The sequence below is a fragment of the Physeter macrocephalus genome, chromosome 7 (genome assembly GCF_002837175.3).
Source record: "Physeter macrocephalus isolate SW-GA chromosome 7, ASM283717v5, whole genome shotgun sequence".
NCBI classification, from domain to species: Eukaryota; Metazoa; Chordata; class Mammalia; order Artiodactyla; family Physeteridae; genus Physeter; species Physeter macrocephalus.
Window position 1 is genome coordinate 29,754,349 of NC_041220.1, and position 18,659 is coordinate 29,773,007.

Here is an 18,659-nt window from a genome sequence, read left to right on the forward strand (position 1 = left end):
TATTGTCAGGTGGTTATACTTAGCCATATCCTCAAGTCTATGCTCTAGTAGGTCTGTGTCTTTATTCCCGTCTTACCCGTCACCCCCGCCTCGCGAAAACCAGAGAACCTGGCATTATTGTCAGGTGGTTATACTTAGCATAATAAAGATCGACTCAACCTACCCAGGCAAATTTAATCTGCTGAATACAACAGAAACAACCCTTCCGTGGTTGAGACACCTCCCCTCCCCCCAAGTCGTTCAGTGCGGATACACAAGAAGAGTATAAGAGTAGCTGCCCAGCCCACAAGAAAATGCTCGCTGCCCTTAAAAAGATTTCAATCTAAAGCGGAGATTTACACGCATTTTACTTTAGATAGGGATCGAGAGTGGGGAAGAAAGAGCCTGCGTGCGAGCCCATTCACAGCTCAGGGTCCGTCCGGGTTCCATGAGATAGTTGTCCATCGTTTCCCCTAGCAAGCCAGACCTAGGTTAAGTCGCCCAGCTGCGAGGATTTACAGATGCTCTGAAGACGCCCCTTCCTGGCCCCGGTCAAGTTCCCCGCTTCGGGGAGCCGACAGTGAGTCACCCCGAAGAAGGGCGCTAAGAAAAGGGGAGGAGCCCGCGCCCGGAGGAGAGCCGCGGGGCGAAATTCTAGACCGAGGAAGCCTCGGAAGGAAGAGGAGGGGCCACTGCGCGTGGGAAGAGAAGGAAGAGGCGTCTGGGGGGAGGAAGGGAGAAAAGGGAGAGAAGGAAGGAGGAAGGCGGAGGAAAGAGAAGGGGGCGACCGGCTAGCGCAGGAGGGGGGGTGGGCGGGAGGCGCCGGGGCGGGGCGGGCTCGCGCCTCCCGGAGGGCGTGCTGCGCGGGGCCGGGCCGGGCGGGGCGGGGCCGCGGCGCCCGAGTTTCGGCGGGGCCTGCCGGGATCGGAACGCCGCATTCTCGCTCGCCTCGGCGGCGCTGCTCCGCGTGCCCGGGCTCACCTCCGCGGGGCATGTCCGCGCTGCTCTCGCCGCGCGCCTGGGACTGCTAGCTTCTCGGGCGCTTCCTGCGCGCGGGGCCCCGCAACTGGCCCCGAAGCCCGGCTCGCGCTTTGCTCGCGGACCGCCGCCGTCATGGGGCTGCAGCCCCTGGAGTTCAGCGACTGCTACCTCGATAGCCCGTGGTTCCGGGAGAGGATCCGCGCCCACGAAGCGGAGCTGGAGAGGACCAACAAGTTCATCAAAGAGCTCATCAAGGACGGCAAGAACCTCATCGCCGCGACCAAAAGTAAGTGGGGACCCGGGCGCGGGCGGGCTGCGGCGCCCCGGGCACGGGAGGACGGCAGCCGGAGGATCAGGAGATTGATCCGGGACCCGGAGGCCCCGGGGTCATTCCTCCGCGGCTCCCCGAGCAGCCAGGGGCGAGTCCCCTTTCTCGTCCCTGCCCTGCGGCCGGAGCCGGGAGCCGTGCGTGCGAGCGCGCCGCCCGGCAGCCCCGCTCCCCCGACCCGGCTCCTTGCGTTCCCCGCTGGACCCGCCCGGGGGCAGGTTCTGTTACCCCCTAGAGCTGCTCACTGTCTTTCCCGAAAAAGACACATCAGTTTCCCGGGTCTTGTCAAGTTCTTTTGAGAGATCACGAGACTGGGGATTCTTTGAAAACCTGCTGGGTGTTGAATTGTTCAGAAGGCCCTTAAGCCGTACGCTTTCCGTGTCATTTTCGGATCGCCTGCGACAGTCTCGTCCCGGGTCCCTCACTGTGCTCAACCCGAAAGTCCACCTGGCGTTGTGCTGCCTTCCGCACATTCCTTCCCTCCTCCGGCGCCGAGGACGGTTCAAAGATTGGGGCTTGTGAGGCTGTGCAGACAGCCCGCCCTCTCGCCCGACCGAGCACTGCCTGCAAAGAGGGAATTTCACCCCGGTCAAGCTTAATGCTTTCCTCCCCTCTTTTCCTCCATCTTTTAACTCTCAAGTGGCCACACAGGAGAAAACAATTAGTTAGTTGATTATCTGAAAAGGGTCTTTCTAGGAGGGAGAGGGCCTGAAATTCGTGCTGAAACACTGAGTTGGTTGGAAATGGGGAGACATTAGCTGGAGTGAGGAGCTGCGCAGCCGGACCACACCTGTAGCCCATAGCCGGTTCTGAGGAAGCCTGTGAATGCTCCCTTTTCCCTCTTAAAAAGACTTACCCATATAGCAGACTGGGAAAAATGCCCCGGGTCATCCCTTCCCCCCCTTTTGCATTAAGGAAGATGAAAACATACTGGACAGACGGTCTCAGGTACCCAGCCCAGTGCCTATTCGTTGAATGAATGAGTTGAAAGAAATACGTCTTCATGGGAAGAAGTCAGTGAGCCAGCTCTGTAATTTCGGAAGCAAGTCCCTCGACTTCTCTGGATGTTGTCCGTGGTTTCTCTTGCTTCTGTGACCTCTTTGGTGTTGCAAAACGAGGATTGGGAATCACTTTGGGACATGTGATTGGTGGGCATGTTTGGTTGGTGGCTCTCCAGTGCCTTGGTATTGGGTATGTGTGTTGGGATGGAGGTGGGGAGGGGCTGTAAATATGTAGGAGTGAGTGGAGAAAGGAGGAGGAGAGAAGGGTATGCGGTGCCTGTGTGTGTGTATGTGTGTGTAGTGAACAGGAGAGGGAGGACTCCCTCTGTAGTTTGGTCTTAACTAGCGTCACTGGGTAGGGGAGTGCCCCTTCTCTCTTACTGGCTGTAGCAGCTCCCTCTGGGACGAGGGGCATGAGGAGGGAGGCTTTGGTGTGGAGAGAGGTAGATGGCAAAGCCAGTTTGGCCACTGGTAGAAAGCTATTTATGTGACTGCATATTCGCTCTTCTGCCAACAGGACACTCTCCCGGTGTTCCAGCAGCAGCTAGTGCATCTGGGGGGCCAGCTGTCAGCCTTCCCCTCCAGAATGTAGACTTTCTTGAGTTTGCGAATTGGCTCCTTACTCCTTTTGATTCTTGTCCTTTACCATAGGAAACATAATTTATGCTCCTCTAGAGATCCACCAGAAAGTATCTCTTTTCTCGTGGTGTGTAATTAACTTAAATTCTTTTCCAGAGGAGGACAGAGGTACAGCTTTAGCTCACATGCTTGTGGAAAGTTAGGGGGACCTGGCCTTTGCCCAGCTTGCCCCGTAAAGTTGACGTCAGCTCCTATCAAGACTAAGAGCCCTGGACGTAAGTCAGGACACCTGGGTGTAATTCGCCTTCACTGTTAGAGCCTGGCTACAGGACAATTGGGCAGGTCATTTTTGTGTTCAGTTTTTCTTGTCCTACTTCTTAGAGGCATCAGTAAGATTCTGCAGTGTTTGGAAATGGCTTGATTAGGTCATTTGAAATTGCAGTCTAGGTCAATCGTTGGCCTAACCAGTTGAGCTTTTCTATAACACCTGAGAAAAGCTCAAGAGGTCGAGGCAGGACCTGAGACCGAGGGGGAGCTACATAAAGGAACAATCAGCTAGGTCAGACTGATTATATTTTCAGATGTTTTGCGCTTTGTTTTGCAAAAACGGCGTTTTGTGCATTTTCAGAATTGCGTGTTTAAGTGATTTCTGCTTTTAATTGCCCTGTAAGATGCCTCCTCCATGCGCTAAATACATGTTGGATTTATGTAACTTTGATGTCTTGATGCTTTGGGTTTTTTAAAAAATTTCTTAGTCGTTTGGGAATGCATAATCTCTGAAAATTATGAAAACATCCCTGCTACCAATACATTTCTTTTTTTTTTTTTTTTTTTTTTTTTTGCGGTACGCGGGCCTCTCACTGTTTTGGCCTCTCCCGTTGTGGAGCACAGGCTCCGGACGCGCAGGCTCAACGGCCATGGCTCACGGGCCCAGCCGCTCCGCGGCACGTGGGATCTTCCCGGACCGGGGCGCGAACCCGGTTCCCCTGCATCGGCAGGCGGACGCGCAACCACTGCGCCACCGGGGAAGCCCTACCAATACATTTCTAAATACAAAACTGACGACCATATTGTTACTTCTGTGTAGAATGTCTTGATGCTTTGAATAATTCACAGATATTTAAAGAAGTTGGAGGTGACTTCTGTGGGACCTGAAAGTTTATTGCTGAGTTCAATTATGTAGCGATCAGCAAATATTTAGCATCTACAGTTTGTTAAATATTGGGCTTGAGACACAAAGAGGAAAGAAGGTAGAGGCCCTTGTCCTTGAGGTTATTGTCCTATAGTTGAATTCAGTTCAATCTAGGGAACATGTTGGAACTCCTGCATGCATTGTGCTAAGTTTTTGAAGAAGTGAAGGATACACAGACACATATTAGAAGATTCAATGGCAAGTTTTCTAACTTTGACAGAAACAAGAGTATGTTGTAGGTTAGAGTGGAAGTTTGGGAACTCATTGGTGTTTTAATGAAGGAATAGAACCTTGTAGAACCGTGTCAGATTGGAAACAGCTGAGAAGAAACCAGACACCAACCCCCCCCAACCCCACCCCCCCCTCCGCCCACCGTGTCTGAGGAGGATGAGAAGACCAGTTTGGCTGGAATGGTGATTTCATTTGGGGGAGTAGAATGAGATTCATGGGAAGGTCAGTTTCAGATTGTGGAAGCCATAAAAGTGGGCTTGGAATGTGGGCTTTATCCTGTGGAGAATCACTGACATAATGGGAAAGAGATGGTTTAGAGGCCGTATGGTATCTGTGTGTCAGGTGATTTTAGAGATAGTAGTGGGGCTGGGGAGGGGCTGCGGAGCGGAGAGTCTGGGATCACTGATTTATGTGGTGGATTTGGAGATCATTCACTCAGTTCAGTGGAGTCTTTGTTTAAATGGTTTTATTAGCCCTTTTTCTTTTTTCACTCCTTTCCTAGAATAATCAGTGTCTTCTTTCAACACAGTTTAAACTTTTGTGAGCCTTTCATAGGATGCCTATGTAGTTGCAGATGCTTATGATTCGTAGAAATGCATAGTTTGTTTACCAGAAACAGCAGTAAGCTATATATACTTTTCTCATAAATTTTACAGTTAGGTGTTCTTTTTCTTTTTAAATTTATTATTTTAATTTTTGGCTGCGTTGGGTCTTCATTGCCGCGCGTGGGCTTTCTCTAGTTGCAGCGAGCGGGAGCTACTCTTCGTTGCAGTGCTTGGGCTTCATTGCGGTGGCTTCTCTTGTTGCAGAGCACGGGCTCTAGGCGCACGAGCTTCAGTAGTTGTGGCTCGTGGGCTCTAGAGCTGGAGGCTCAGTAGTTGTGGTTCACGGGCTTAGTTGCTCTGTGGCATGTGGGATTTTCCCGGGCCAGGGCTTGAACCCGTGTCCCCTGCATTGGCAGGCAGATTCTCAACCACTGCGCCACCAGGGAAGCCCCAATTAGGCGTTCTTGAAAGAATATGTTCTGTTCTAGAGAAGGAAATATACTTTTTAAACAAATAGTCCTTACAGTTCTTAAGCACTTACATAGCTAAGTAGAAGGCTCTTTAGTAAACTTAGATTGTGTGTGTGTGTGTGGGTGTGGGTGTGGGTGTGTGTGTGTGGGTGTGTGTGTGTAAGCTGGAGGGGTCCTCATAAGTGAGCCTGCTCTCATCACGTGGAGAAGGATGTTAGTGGTGGCCAGGAGTAGAACTTGAGTCTTTCAAGTCTTGGTTTTGGTACTTCTTTACGCCTTGATGTTTTAATGATTTTTGCCTTGTTTTTCTCAGGACAACATAAAAGTTCCCTTTTGCTGTCTTTGTATTTATTGTTCCAGAAACATGGTTCCCGTGGTAATTCCTTTTGGGGAAATTTCCCAGGTTGCTCTTGTATGGAAACATAGGGAGATTCGGAAGACTTAAAAGAATTTCACTTTGTAAACTTTAGCCTCAGTCTCCTTATTTGTAAAATGGGACTGTTGCATATAGCCTTGAGGATTGAACCACATGTGCGAAAGTGTTTTTTTGTGTTTTTTTTTTTTGCGGTACGCGGGCCTCTCACTGTTGTGGCCCCTCCCGTTGCGGATCGCAGGCTCAGCGGCCATGGCTCACGGGCCCAGCCGCTCCGCGGCATGTGGGATCTTCCTGGACCGGGGCACGAACCCGTGTCCCCTGCATCGGCAGGCGGGCTCTCAACCACTGCACCACCAGGGAAGCCCGCGAAAGTGCTTTTAAAACACAAGTGGGAAGCGGTTGTGTAGGCTCTATTGTTTGCCCAGCTAATATTTTTTTCCTGACAATCCAAATTTTGTTCAGGTGTCTACACTCTTTCCCAAGTGACTCATAGAAAGGTGATTCGGGATAATTCTGATTAGACTGACTCAGTGGTTCTCAATCCTGAGCATGGCTGACCATTAGAATCACCTGGGGAGCTGTAAAAAAAAAAAAACGTGCAACTGGGATTGAGAAACACTGAACTCTTAACAGCTCAGCACGGTAAACCTATTTTCTGGGCTGGTAATTGGGTAAATGAGGATGTATCTCAGTTCTGACCAGTGAGACATGATAGGAAGTCTGCTGGAGACTTTGGGAAAGGTTTTCTTTTGTGTGAGAGGAGGCTCGTAAAAAGGGTTCTTGACTCTTCTGTGATGTCTGGTTGTGTTGCCTGGAGCTGCTCCCGCCATCTTGGGACGGTGAGTGGAGCCAGGGTGAGGACCATTGGAGCAGAGCGGTAACTGAATCTGGGTTTTTGATGCTCTCATGGAAGCCACAGATAGTTCTGTGCCTGAAGCCTACCTCTGGGTAGCTTGTTAAATGACATAAGCCAGTTTAAGTTGGGTTTTGTGCTACTTTACACCCTAATTTTGTTTTTTTTTTGGCTGTACCACGCGGCTTGTGGGGTCTTAGTTCCCCCACCAGGGATTGAACCCGGGTCCTCGGCAGTGGAAGCGCAGAGTCCTAACCACTGGACTTCCAGGGAATTTCCAACACCCTAATTTTGATGGAGAGATATAATTGTAAATTTTGGGCTGATGCTTCGGTTAAGTGGAATTTAGAGAGGCATGGAAGTGAAATGCTACTTAAATTACAAATATAATTTTACCCCAAACGGACAAGAAGACTCATCTATATTCTTTGCCCCTAAAAAATTACTGTGGACCCCCTACAATTCAGGGCATCACTTGGGGGTAAGTCTTCAACTCTCACTTGGGGTCTTACTAGTGGGCTGGTCTCTAAAGCTAATGCAGATTTGCTGTGAAAAGATTTCCTATCTGTCTGGAACTGGGATGTGGACCCAGAAGGGCTCTAAAAGCTTTCATTGCTTTACTCTCTGCAGGTGGTCCTTGTCTCCATTTAGAGTAGCTCCAGTTTAGGGCCCTCCACCAGCTGACCCTGTTTGTATGGAATGTTTGCTGGGTCTGAGTCATCTGCTGTTCTGAGTTTTCCTGCCACATTGCCTTTTCCCTACCCTCCCATCTACTGGGGTTCCTTTGACCACCTCCTCTTCACTCTGTTTTTGAGGGGGGGGACCAGGAGCATTGTTGACTTCTGGAAGAGGGAGAAGACAGAGGAGGAGGGCATTTTTGTGTTTTAATGTTTAACATGGTTGATGAGACAGTGTAGTAGAGAAGATTAAGAGCATGCTAAGGCGCTGTCTTTCATTCACGCTGGAAACTTCAGTCATGTTGCTTAGCTTTTCTGTATCCATGTTGTCCAACAGAAAATGGAGATAATCATACTGTCTACCATGTAGGGTTGCCAGTTGGGTTGAATGAGTTCATACATGTAAAGCATTTCGAATAAGCACTCAAACATGAACAATCATGTTCTAAATTGCAGGTATATGTTTTAATATGCAGGCCCTTTTCTTGCCTGAAAGATGGATGCTCTGGCCCAGAGACTAGCGTCTAACTTTTTAGTGCTCATTACGTCTAAGAATGTATTTGTCCATATCATCATGACCAGTGACCAAGAAGAAAGACAAAGTGGTCAAAGTCTGGTAAGGCTTCAAAAGTTTAAGTGTAGCTCAGTATGCTGGAAAATATGGCAGGTAAGTGGATGAATCAAAGCTAAGTGGTATCTTGGGAAAATATGTCCCAGAATTTGTTTCTGAGTCACGAAGATCTGAAGGTGATGTGGAAGGTGTCACTAAGAATGTTGGAAATCTAGCCCAGCCGTCTACAGCTGAGACTTGAACAGGCCTCTCATTCAGGGATTGCTAAGAAAGCCAAAGAAGGCGGGGAGAGCTGTGATCAAGGAATTGGGATGACATCGTCAGAGGCTGGAACCAGCGGATACTTAAAAATTACGATGATACCTTTAGAAGATATTCACTTTAGTGTTTAACTTGCAGGAGATCCTAATAACCTACCGGACAGTGCTTGTATTTGCTGTGGGAAATCTACCAGGAGAAACACAAGGCAGCCAGAGACAGCCCAAAAGAGTTGTTACATAATCCTATTTTCTGCAAAACGATACTCAAAGTCTCCTGGACAGATTCCCAAAGAAGCTGTTTTGAATTCTGACTCCAATAGCTATTTATCACCTTATGATTTTGTGTTTTTTTTGGGGAGGCAAGAATTATGAAGGAGGTAAAAATATTGCGTAGTCAGCTAGGTTACTGTAAGTCATGCTTAAGGTGATTGCTGACTGTATGTGGCAGTGAGTAGGTCAAGTGTTTACATCTGACCATAGTTAGTAACATCTGGTGTCTTTTCTCACTTTTTAAAAGTTTGATGTTAGAAGCGTAGCTATGAGCACATTGCTTTATGGGATTCAGTATGGTCTTGCATTGCCTTTGATTCTACATCTTGTTTACAGAAAACTCATTTAGTCAGGTTGGCTTTCCTTCAGGATTTGTAGGAGAGTGTTTAGAAATTTGTAGATAATAATTCTGATTAAGGGTGTCTTGGATGTTTTACTAGGTTACTTTTTTTTTTTGCGATACGCGGGCCTCTCACCGCTGTGGCCTCTCCCGTTGCGGAGCACAGGCTCCGGACACGCAGGCTCAGCGGCCATGGCTCACGGGCCCAGCCGCTCCGCGGCATGTGGGATCTTCCCGGACCGGGGCACGAACCCGTGTCCCCTGCATCGGCAGGCGGACTCTCAACCACTGCGCCACCAGGGAAGCCCCTACTAGGTTACTTTTAAAAAAAATATTTTATTTGCTTCGTGGCACAAATCAGTATTTTATTTTATTTTAAAATTTTATTTGTTTCAGCTGCATTGGGTCTTCGTTGCTGCGCGGGAGCTTTCTTTAGTTGCAGCGAGTGGGGACTACTCTTTGTTGTGGTGCACGGGCTTCTCATTGCAGTGGCTTCTCTCGTTGTGGGCTCTAGGTGTGCGGGCTTCAATAGTTGTGGTGCACAGGCTAAGTAGTTGTGGCACATGGGCTCAGCAGTTGTGGCTCTCAGACTCTAGAGCGCAGGCTCAGTAGTTGTGGTGCACGGGCTTAGTTGCTCTGTGGCATGTGGGATCTTCCCGGACCAGGGCTCGAACCCGTGTCCCCTGCATTGGCAGGCGGATTCTTAACCACTGCGCCACCAGGGAAGTCCCAGCTAACTTTTATTAAGCATTTACAGTTTGCTTTACTTTGTGGTAAATTCTATTATTTAATGTGAAGACATCCTTATGGAGGTATGTTATTATTTACCCCATGTTACAGATTCGGAAACTGAATTTAGAGAGTTTAGCAGCTTGTTCCAGTCGCACAGTTTGTCAGTGGTGGAGCTGGAATGTAAACCCACATTTGTCTGACTCCAAAACCCTTAACCACAACAGTAAGCTGTCCCTGTAAAGAAATGTAAGTGCGGTCTTCTGTTAGGGGAAGTTATTACGATAAATCCTGGTTATCTGGCAAGTGTGTACATTTCACAGTCTGGTTAGGAGACTATTCTTGTTAGCTCAGCCCAAGGACCATGATTTAAAATTTAAAGCCACCTGGGATGGTTACTGTAAATAAAACTGATTGTTAATCTGTGCAGTAAGTGTAGATATTCAGAGATTGGGTTGATTTAGGATGAATTACTAGATGCAGACATCCACTCAAAAAAGTATCATTTCCTTCCTGCCGTCTCTCTCCCTGTCTCTCTCTTTTTTTTCTTTTTTAGTTCCCCAACCACGGATCAAACCCACGCCCCCTGCAGTGAAAGCATGGAGTCTTAACTGCTGGACTGCCAGGGAAGTCCTCTCTCTCCCTGTCTCTTAATCTTCATCTCTCCCCATCTCTTAGTGTCTCTTTTACTCTCTAGCCCTCATCCCACCGTTTAGAAGAGTACATTTTAATTTTGTTTTCGTATTTTAGTATTAGGCTTTTCCCTCTACAGAAAATTTGAGTTGTTTTAGAACTATAAACCAGTACAAAGCATCTCATAATCATCTCTGTATTTGCCTCTCAGCTTAGAAATAAAAGCTTCCTGTCTGCCTCTTCCCAACGGCACCCTTTCTAATAGAGAACCTGTTCTTTTCCCAAAGAGGTGCAACTGGCTCAAAGCTGGTGTATATTATTCCCAGACGTTTTAATACATCTGTACACATTCCTGAATAATAGATAGTATGTTTTGCATGGCTTTAGACTTTAATGGGTTCATACACTATTTGTTTTTCTGCCGTTTCTTTTCTTCTCTCAAGATACTTGTGAGATTTATCCAGGTGGACACATGTAGCTCTATTTCATTGAGTTCAACCTCTTTTTCCTACAAGTGACATTTGAAAAGACTTGGCTAATTGATGGTACGTAGATGTTATATAAAGAACTTAAGATGTTTTATGATGTACCTTATTTCCATGCATTTTTTGGATTGTGAAACAGTATATTTAGAGAATTTATTCAATATAAAAGCCTTATAATTAATTTTATAAACTTTAAAACCCTAGCTTTGACAACAATCTATAGATAAGGAATCCATAAATTTTAAAGACATTTAATAAAAGTTCTGTTTGATATTTAATGTTATCAGCTTGGCATGGGTAATCAGAGCAAACCAGTTTAACTTTCAGGATTGGAAGAAATAAGCGGTCTGAGTCACAAAAACCCTTCAAGGGCCTTTTTGCCTCATTGAAATTAGATTTCCAGTATTAGCATATAGAGAAGAAAATGATATCTTCGTAAACACAGTGCTTGTTAAGCACTCTGGAAGCCATCAGTCTAGTTAGGTCGGACGAACATGGTTTTTAGGCAGGGATTGGTTGGTATTTTGTGATAGGCTTCTATGCGCACAGCCTGTTGATTTAATGTAGGAAATGTAGGAACGTAATTTATAGACTTGCCAAGGGGATGCTTTTGTGATGAGAAAGACTTGACACCCTTCTCTTTAAACAAACAAGCAGGCACACTGAAAAAACCCCTGACACTTTACATTCTAAGGGCAGGCATCTCTCTAAGGCCCAAGATCTGCTGGGGTCACTGCTGGATGCTGCTGATAGGCCTGCCTCCTTGGTCAGACCAGAATTTCCTCCCTGTGTTTCCTGAGGAAGCTGTTAATCCTATGCCACTAGATATTTCAACGGGAAGTATGAGTTCTCCTTCTTCGTTGCCCGGTTCACCGCAGGCACTGTCTGCCCTTGGGTCCCGAGGTCCCATCATCGTCTGGTAGTGAGTCATGATGGATGAGGTGTATAGCTGGAGGAAAAATCAGTTTGGCTGGGAGATGTCACCTCTGGTCTGAATACTGGACATATTTAAGACTCTCTTAAAAAAATTTTTTTTTTTTTTTTAATCTCTGACTATAAAGTTAGCTGCTCCACTGTTGGGTGACCTTGGGCAAGTTACTGAAACCTCAGTGGCCAATTTTCTGTTTCTTTGTTAGTAAACTGGAGATACTAAGAACTCTGTCTCGAGGGGTAGTGGTACTTAATCCTCATGTTACTTACTAAAAGATCTTAGAACTCTTCCTGGCCCATGGTAGGTGCTGTAACTATCATCATTATCACCCCCATCATAATCATTGTCAGAAAAGCACTATCTTGACTTCCTTTGGTTGAATTTGAGTACAGTTGTGGCTTAACCCGTAGTGATAGTAGAAATCATCTGTGAACATGTTCTTGCCTCTCTTTGAGGCTAACAATGTTATGAAGTGCAGGGATGGTGTAGGCCTCTCATTTATTAAACAGGAGAAACCATCTGTAGAAATCCAGTATATTACTGAAGATCTTTGCTTGCAAGTTTTGGAAACAAAGCCAAAAAAAGTACAAGGGAGCAGAGTGTCGTTGACGTGTTGTTACTTGTATTTTTTATTTATTTTTATTTATTTTTTATTTTTTTTTTTGTGGTATGCGGGCCTCCCTCTGCTGCGGCCTCTCCCGTTGCGGAGCACAGGCTCCGGACGCGCAGGCCCAGCGGCCGTGGCTCACGGGCCCAGCCGCTCCGCGGCATGTGGGATCCTCCCAGACCGGGGCGCGAACCCGGTTCCCCTGCATCGGCAGGCGGACGCGCAACCACTGCGCCACCAGGGAAGCCCTGTTACCTGTATTTGAGAGTCTGGCAGATAGTTCTTCTGTCACTGTGACAGATAGTTTCGTTTTTCTTTTGTGAAATGAAGGTCAAAGGCGGCACAGACAAAATATTAAAGATCATGGTCTTTGAAGTTACATCTACTTACTGTATGACCATGGGCAGCTTGCTTAACTTCTTTGTGCCTTAATTTCCTTGTCTGTAAAATGTGGATAGTAATTTGATCTCCCTGAACGTTGCGAAGAGTAAATTAGTTATGTGTAAAGCACTTAAAAAAACAGCCTGATCCGTAGTGAGCCCTATATGTGTTTGTTAAGTCTTGGAAAAAAATTTATAAAAATCGATTAACTATGTAGTCGTCACTGTGATAATCTCCTGTACGACAGTGGGGGAGAGGTGTCATCCCAAGTCATTGAACTCAACCTATTGTTGAGTTGCTAGAGGATTAGCAGTGAAAAGAGACCTCTTATATATCCGTGCAGAAGTTAGAGTTCTAATGGGGAGAGAGACAGATTAATTAAGCCCTGTCATTCACACCCCTGAGTGAGAATGGTGAATGGGATGCTATGGCTGTAGTTAACAGGACTAACTAGTTGAGGGGGTCAAGGAAGACTTCAAGAAATTGGTAACTTCTATGGGACTTCCCTGGCGGTCCAGTGGTTAAGACTCCGGGTTTCCAGTGCAGGGGGCGTGAGTTCGATCCCTGATCAGGGAACTAAGATCCTGTGTACCGCGCGGCGTGGCCAAAAAAAAAAAAAATCTGAGACCAGAAGGAAGGCTAGGAGCTTTCCGCGCTGAGGGTAAGGATGCTCCAAGCACGGTGAAATGCACGCGGGAGGTCATGGAGGCCAGAGCCAAAACATGTGTGGTTGCAGGAGCAGCACAGATGGTTCCGGGCGGGAAGAGGGGGCTACGGAGGGAGCAGGCGGAGTGTTGGGAAGGCCCGGTGAGGCCCGCCTCAGGGTCAGGGACTTCAGAATTTATTCAAAGTCCAGTGGGAAGCCATGGTGACATTTTGAGCAGGGCATTGGCATCATGTGAGTCACATTTTAGAAACGCTTCCCAGACTGCGGTTGGGAGAATGGATTTGAGGACAGCAGGCCTGGAGGGTGGGTCCTCACTCACCCAGGCCACGGACTTTGGTGGAAGAGGCAGATTCTCCAGGAGTCAGGATTCAGAGGCTGCGGGCTTTGGTGGGTGCTTGGGTGTAGGGGCCGAGGAAGGAGGTGTCCAAGACGATTCCTGGGTTTCTAGCCTGGGCAGAGAGTGCTGGGCGCTGAGGTAGTCCAGCCAGAGGAACGGGTTTTGTGGGAGTGAAGATGTGTTTTTGGTTTGGGCTGTGTGGAGGCGGAGGTGCTTCTGGGCTATCCAGTGGGTGTGTTCGGGAGTGTGTTTCTTTTATGAGTGTGTACTGCAGAACAGGGAACAGGGCTGAAGATCTGGAGACACAGCATAGAGATAGGAAATGACACCAGGCAACTGGATAGCAAACCAGCTGGAGAGAAAATGTAGAGGAAGAGGCAGGGTGGCTCAGGGCAGATCCTGGAGAACAGAACTTTTAAGGGATGGGTAGAAGAAGAGGTTGATAAAGAAATTTGACAGCAGTCGCCATTGAGAGGGAGGGAGGGGTGGGGGTGGGAAAGCCCGGAGGGGGTTTCACAAGTAAAGGAGAGAGACTGTTTCAGAAAGCAGGAGGGAGCAGACAAGGTCATGCTACAGAGAAGTCAGGTCCCAGGAGTCCAGATGACACTGCGTTAGCAAGACAGTGTCATTGGCACTACTATATATAAAATAGCTTACTAATAAGGTCCTACTGTATAGCACAGGGAACTCTACTCAATACTCTGTAATGGCCTACATGGGAAAAGAATCTTAGAAAGAGTGGATATACGTATATGTATAACTCATTCACTTTGCTCTACAGCAGAAACTAACACAACATTGTAAGTCAACTGTATGCCAATAAAAATTAAAACAAAGCAACAACAAAAAGACAGTGTCATGGGTAATGAGTGGGAGATTAGTTTGTGGCACGGCAGGGATGGGAGCCTGATGGCACAGGGTGGAGAAGAGGGTGCCTGGAAAATAAATGAGCCTGTGGTGCAGGCAGTTCCCCAAGCTGTTGGCTAGTTGGTGAGATTTGAACACGCTGGTTTAAGTGTCCAACAGACAGGAGGAGATGGAAGATTCAGGGAATATTCTAGCATACACAGGGCTTCTGAATAGCACAGAAGGTGGGATTCAGATTCCAGGTGGAGGGGGGACACACCTACTTCAGTAACAGAAGGGGTGGAAAGGATGGGTGCACACCCGGGTCCATTTGTAGCTTTGCGTCAGGACATTGAGGAAATGAACCGATGGATTTATTTCGTCTGTGAGGTAGACAGCAAGGTGGTTTTCAGTAATGAATTCTGTTTTAATTTCTCCCTTACCACATTCTTTTCCCGCTTTATAAGTAATACATGACTTGTAAAAGTTTTGTCTGTTTGAATCGGGTGGGATGGAATATAGATGTTAAAAGAGAAGTGGTGAGAGGTGAGTGGGGAGAAAAAGTAGGAATAAAATGTCCGGAAAAACAGTCTTGGGACTTCCGTGGTGGTCCAGTGGTTAAGACTGCACGCTTCCACTGCAGGGGGCGCAGGTTTGATCCCTGGTCGGGGAACTAGGATCCCGCATGCTGCATGGCATGCCCCCCCCCGCCCAAAAAAACCCCAAAACAAAAAGCAGTCCTCAAGACACCAAGACATGCGTCTGTTTCAGAGTTTGTTCTACTGGTACTTCAGGTCGAATACTTTATTCAAACAATCTTTAATCTTGGTTTTTAAAAAAAGTATTCAATGAAGATGGCTTTTTTCTTTTTCACTGAGGGACACTGCTGATGTTTCAGTTTGCTCTCAGTGGAATTGTGCTGGTTGTCTTTGGATGTTTGCAGAGAAGAAGTTTCTCTTGGCAACATCGGAGAAGAGATTCCAGGACTTCAGGTTCAGAAGAGAACCTGTAAGAGTTAAAGGTGTAGCCGTTATCAGTGATCTAAACCAGCGGTCCCCAGCCTTTTTGGCACCAGGGACCGGTTTCGTGGAAGACAGTTTTTCCACGACGGGGGCGGGGATAGTTTTGGGATGACTGAAGCACATTACACTTATTGTGCACGTTATTTCTATTATTACATTGTAATATATGATGAAATAATTGTACAACTCACCATAATGCTGACAGGAGGCGGAGCTCAGGCAGCAATGTGAGCCATGGGGAGCGGCTGTAAATACAGATGAAGCTTCACTCGCTTGCCCGCTGCTCACTTCTTGCCGAGCGGCCCGGTTCCTAACAGGCCACGGACCGGTACTGGTCTGCGGCCCAGGGGTTGGGGAGCCCTGATCTAAACATATAATATCTTTTCTTCCTCTTTTCTAGCTAACTACTTAGTTAGGTTCCAACTAGTTTAAGAAACAATTCATGGCCGTCCTCTTCCCTCTGGCTCCGGATGCACTGGCTGTGAGCACCCGGCACCTTCAAGGACAGGAAGCATGCAGACTTTCAAGTTCTTCACTGGGAGGGATTCTAGGACTTAGCAGAGGGGTTCATAGCCTGTGTCGCTACAGCTAGAGTTGGTGGCCTGTTCTTGTGGAAAGCAATAGGTTAGGGTTCAGATTAATTCTGGGTTTTTTTTTTTTTTTGACAGTTCAGATTTTGGCATAAGACATCCTGCATATCCTCATGCATTGCCTTCAGTTGCAAGTGAGAGAAACCCAACTAAAACTAGTTGAAGCAAAAAAGAGACTTTCTGGCTTGCATGAGTGAAGTCTCAGGAGTGGGGTTGCTTTGGATACACTGGCATCCAAGGGTTCAAGCGATGTCATCAGGTGTCTCTTTTTGCATTGCTAGCATTTCCTGCAACTGGCTTGACCCCGATGGGCACTCTTTCCACACTGGTGATAGCTTAAGGTTACTTACATCTTTCTCATTGGTCTGGGGATTCCAGAGAACAGTGACTCCTTTTCCTTAGAGCAGTTGTTCTCAATCAGATGGTTTTGTGATGTCCTGGAGACACTTTTGGTTGTCATAATTGGGAGGTGCTGCTGGCATCTAGTGGGTAGAGGCCAACGTTGCCATGTGACTGAACACCCTACGATGCACAGGACCAGACACCCCCCCACCAACCTCCCAAGAACGATCTAGCTCAGAGCTAATTGCACTAAGGCTGAGAATCCCTGCCTTAGACATAGAAACACCGCATAGTTTATATCAGAATACTTTTGGGGGTAAAATTACGCTGGGACCACAGGCATAAACTGATCTTGTCCTGGGTGAACCGGAACAGGTGGTTGCCCTCCCTGAAGGCCCATCAGTCCTGGGTCACTTGCTCAGCCCGGACGCATCACTGAGTGTGGCAGATGCGATGCCTTGGCCAGCCTGAATTGCGTGCCTACCAGGGGGGAGAAGCAGGTGACAAGTGATGTCTGCCTCACCGGAACGCCAAGGATCCCAACAAGGGATGTGCAGAACATAGAAAAAAGCTGTCCAGTGTGCAAGAGAAGGTGTATTTTTTTTGAAGCGTCCTCTAAGTCCTTTTTAAAAAAATTTATTTACTTTTATTATAGTTTTACAATGTTGTGTTTGTTTCAGGTGTACAGCAAAGTGTTTCAGTTATACATATATATCTTTTTTCTTTTTTTCTTTTTATTGGAGTACAGTTGCTTTACAATGTTGTGTTTCTTTTTTCTGATTCTTTTCCCTTATAGGTTATTACAAAATATTGAGTATAGTTCCCTGTGCTATACAGTAGGTCTTTGTTGGGAACATGCATTTTGGAAAGCAGCTTTACTAGACCTGTTTTTGTCCGGGCCTAGGGGCCACGTGTGGCAAAGGACTCTGTGAGATTAGCGGGTCAAGATAAGGAAGGCTTCTCTTTTTTCCTATTGTTTGGTTGATTCATTTTAACCAAAATAGAGAAGGAGGGGAGAGATGAGAGGGTGGGAAGGAAGACTCTGGTCTGTGCAGCTCGTCTGGATACAAAATCGAGGTTGTTGGTTCACTGCAGTGCTTAGTGTCTGTGCCGTACAGTATTTAACCTCTGAGCTATGGAGAGGCTCAGACGCTTGTGATCATTGTGGAAAAAGCTGGAAGTGGTTAACGTTTATAACATCTTAACTTGTTAGAGTTCAAGAAAATATTTTAAAAACTAAATAGTGATTTTATGGCTTAATTTAGATTTCTGACACGGTGTTCCTGTTTAATTTAGGAGAAATATTGTTAAGAAAAACTGATCCTTGTGAGTGTAATTCATCTGGCAGAGTGGATTGAGTAATTTTACGTTCTTTTTCCTTTTAAACAAACAAAATACTTGAACAGAAATGAGAGCAGATTTTAAAAATTTCTAATTTTCTTTATTCCTGGCTTCATTTTAAGTTTGAAATCAATTGAGAAATCCTATAAATTTTGGTTTTTTTTTTTTGACAGTTCAGATTTTGGCATAAGACATCCTGCATATCCTCATGCATTGCCTTCAGTTGCAAGTGAGAGAAACCCAACTAAAACTAGTTGAAGCAAAAAAGAGACTTTCTGGCTTGCATGAGTGAAGTCTCAGGAGTGGGGTTGCTTTGGATACACTGGCATCCAAGGGTTCAAGCGATGTCATCAGGTGTCTCTTTTTGCATTGCTAGCATTTCCTGCAACTGGCTTGACCCCGATGGGCACTCTTTCCACACTGGTGATAGCTTAAGGTTACTTACATCTTTCTCATTGGTCTGGGGATTCCAGAGAACAGTGACTCCTTTTCCTTAGAGCAGTTGTTCTCAATCAGATGGTTTTGTGATGTCCTGGAGACACTTTTGGTTGTCATAATTGGGAGGTGCTGCTGGCATCTAGTGGGTAGAGGCCAACGTTGCCATGTGACTGAACACCCTACGATGCACAGGACCAGACACCCCCCCACCAACCTCCCAAGAACGATCTAGCTCAGAGCTAATTGCACTAAGGCTGAGAATCCCTGCCTTAGACATAGAAACACCGCATAGTTTATATCAGAATACTTTTGGGGGTAAAATTACGCTGGGACCACAGGCATAAACTGATCTTGTCCTGGGTGAACCGGAACAGGTGGTTGCCCTCCCTGAAGGCCCATCAGTCCTGGGTCACTTGCTCAGCCCGGACGCATCACTGAGTGTGGCAGATGCGATGCCTTGGCCAGCCTGAATTGCGTGCCTACCAGGGGGGAGAAGCAGGTGACAAGTGATGTCTGCCTCACCGGAACGCCAAGGATCCCAACAAGGGATGTGCAGAACATAGAAAAAAGCTGTCCAGTGTGCAAGAGAAGGTGTATTTTTTTTGAAGCGTCCTCTAAGTCCTTTTTAAAAAAATTTATTTACTTTTATTATAGTTT

The 18,659-nt window shown here is 46.8% G+C and overlaps 1 protein-coding gene across 8 annotated transcripts in view; it reads left to right on the forward strand.

Moving 5' to 3' along the window:
- Nucleotides 1-943: 943 nt before the first annotated feature.
- ARHGAP10 (Rho GTPase activating protein 10) overlaps nt 944-18,659 on the forward strand; it is a 337,918-nt gene continuing 320,202 nt past the window's right edge. For 4 of the 8 annotated variants that reach the window (XR_008617779.1, XM_028491747.2, XM_028491749.2 and 1 more), the window contains exon 1: nt 948-1,246. Coding sequence is in view for 7 of the 8 variants with exons in the window: in XM_028491747.2 (XP_028347548.1) it covers nt 1,093-1,246 (154 nt within the window). In the remaining variant the exon portion in view is untranslated. Of the gene's footprint in view, nt 1,247-18,659 lie in introns of all 8 variants that reach the window. The other 4 variants (XM_028491746.2, XM_055085915.1, XM_028491748.2 and 1 more) reach the window with 3 other exon arrangements.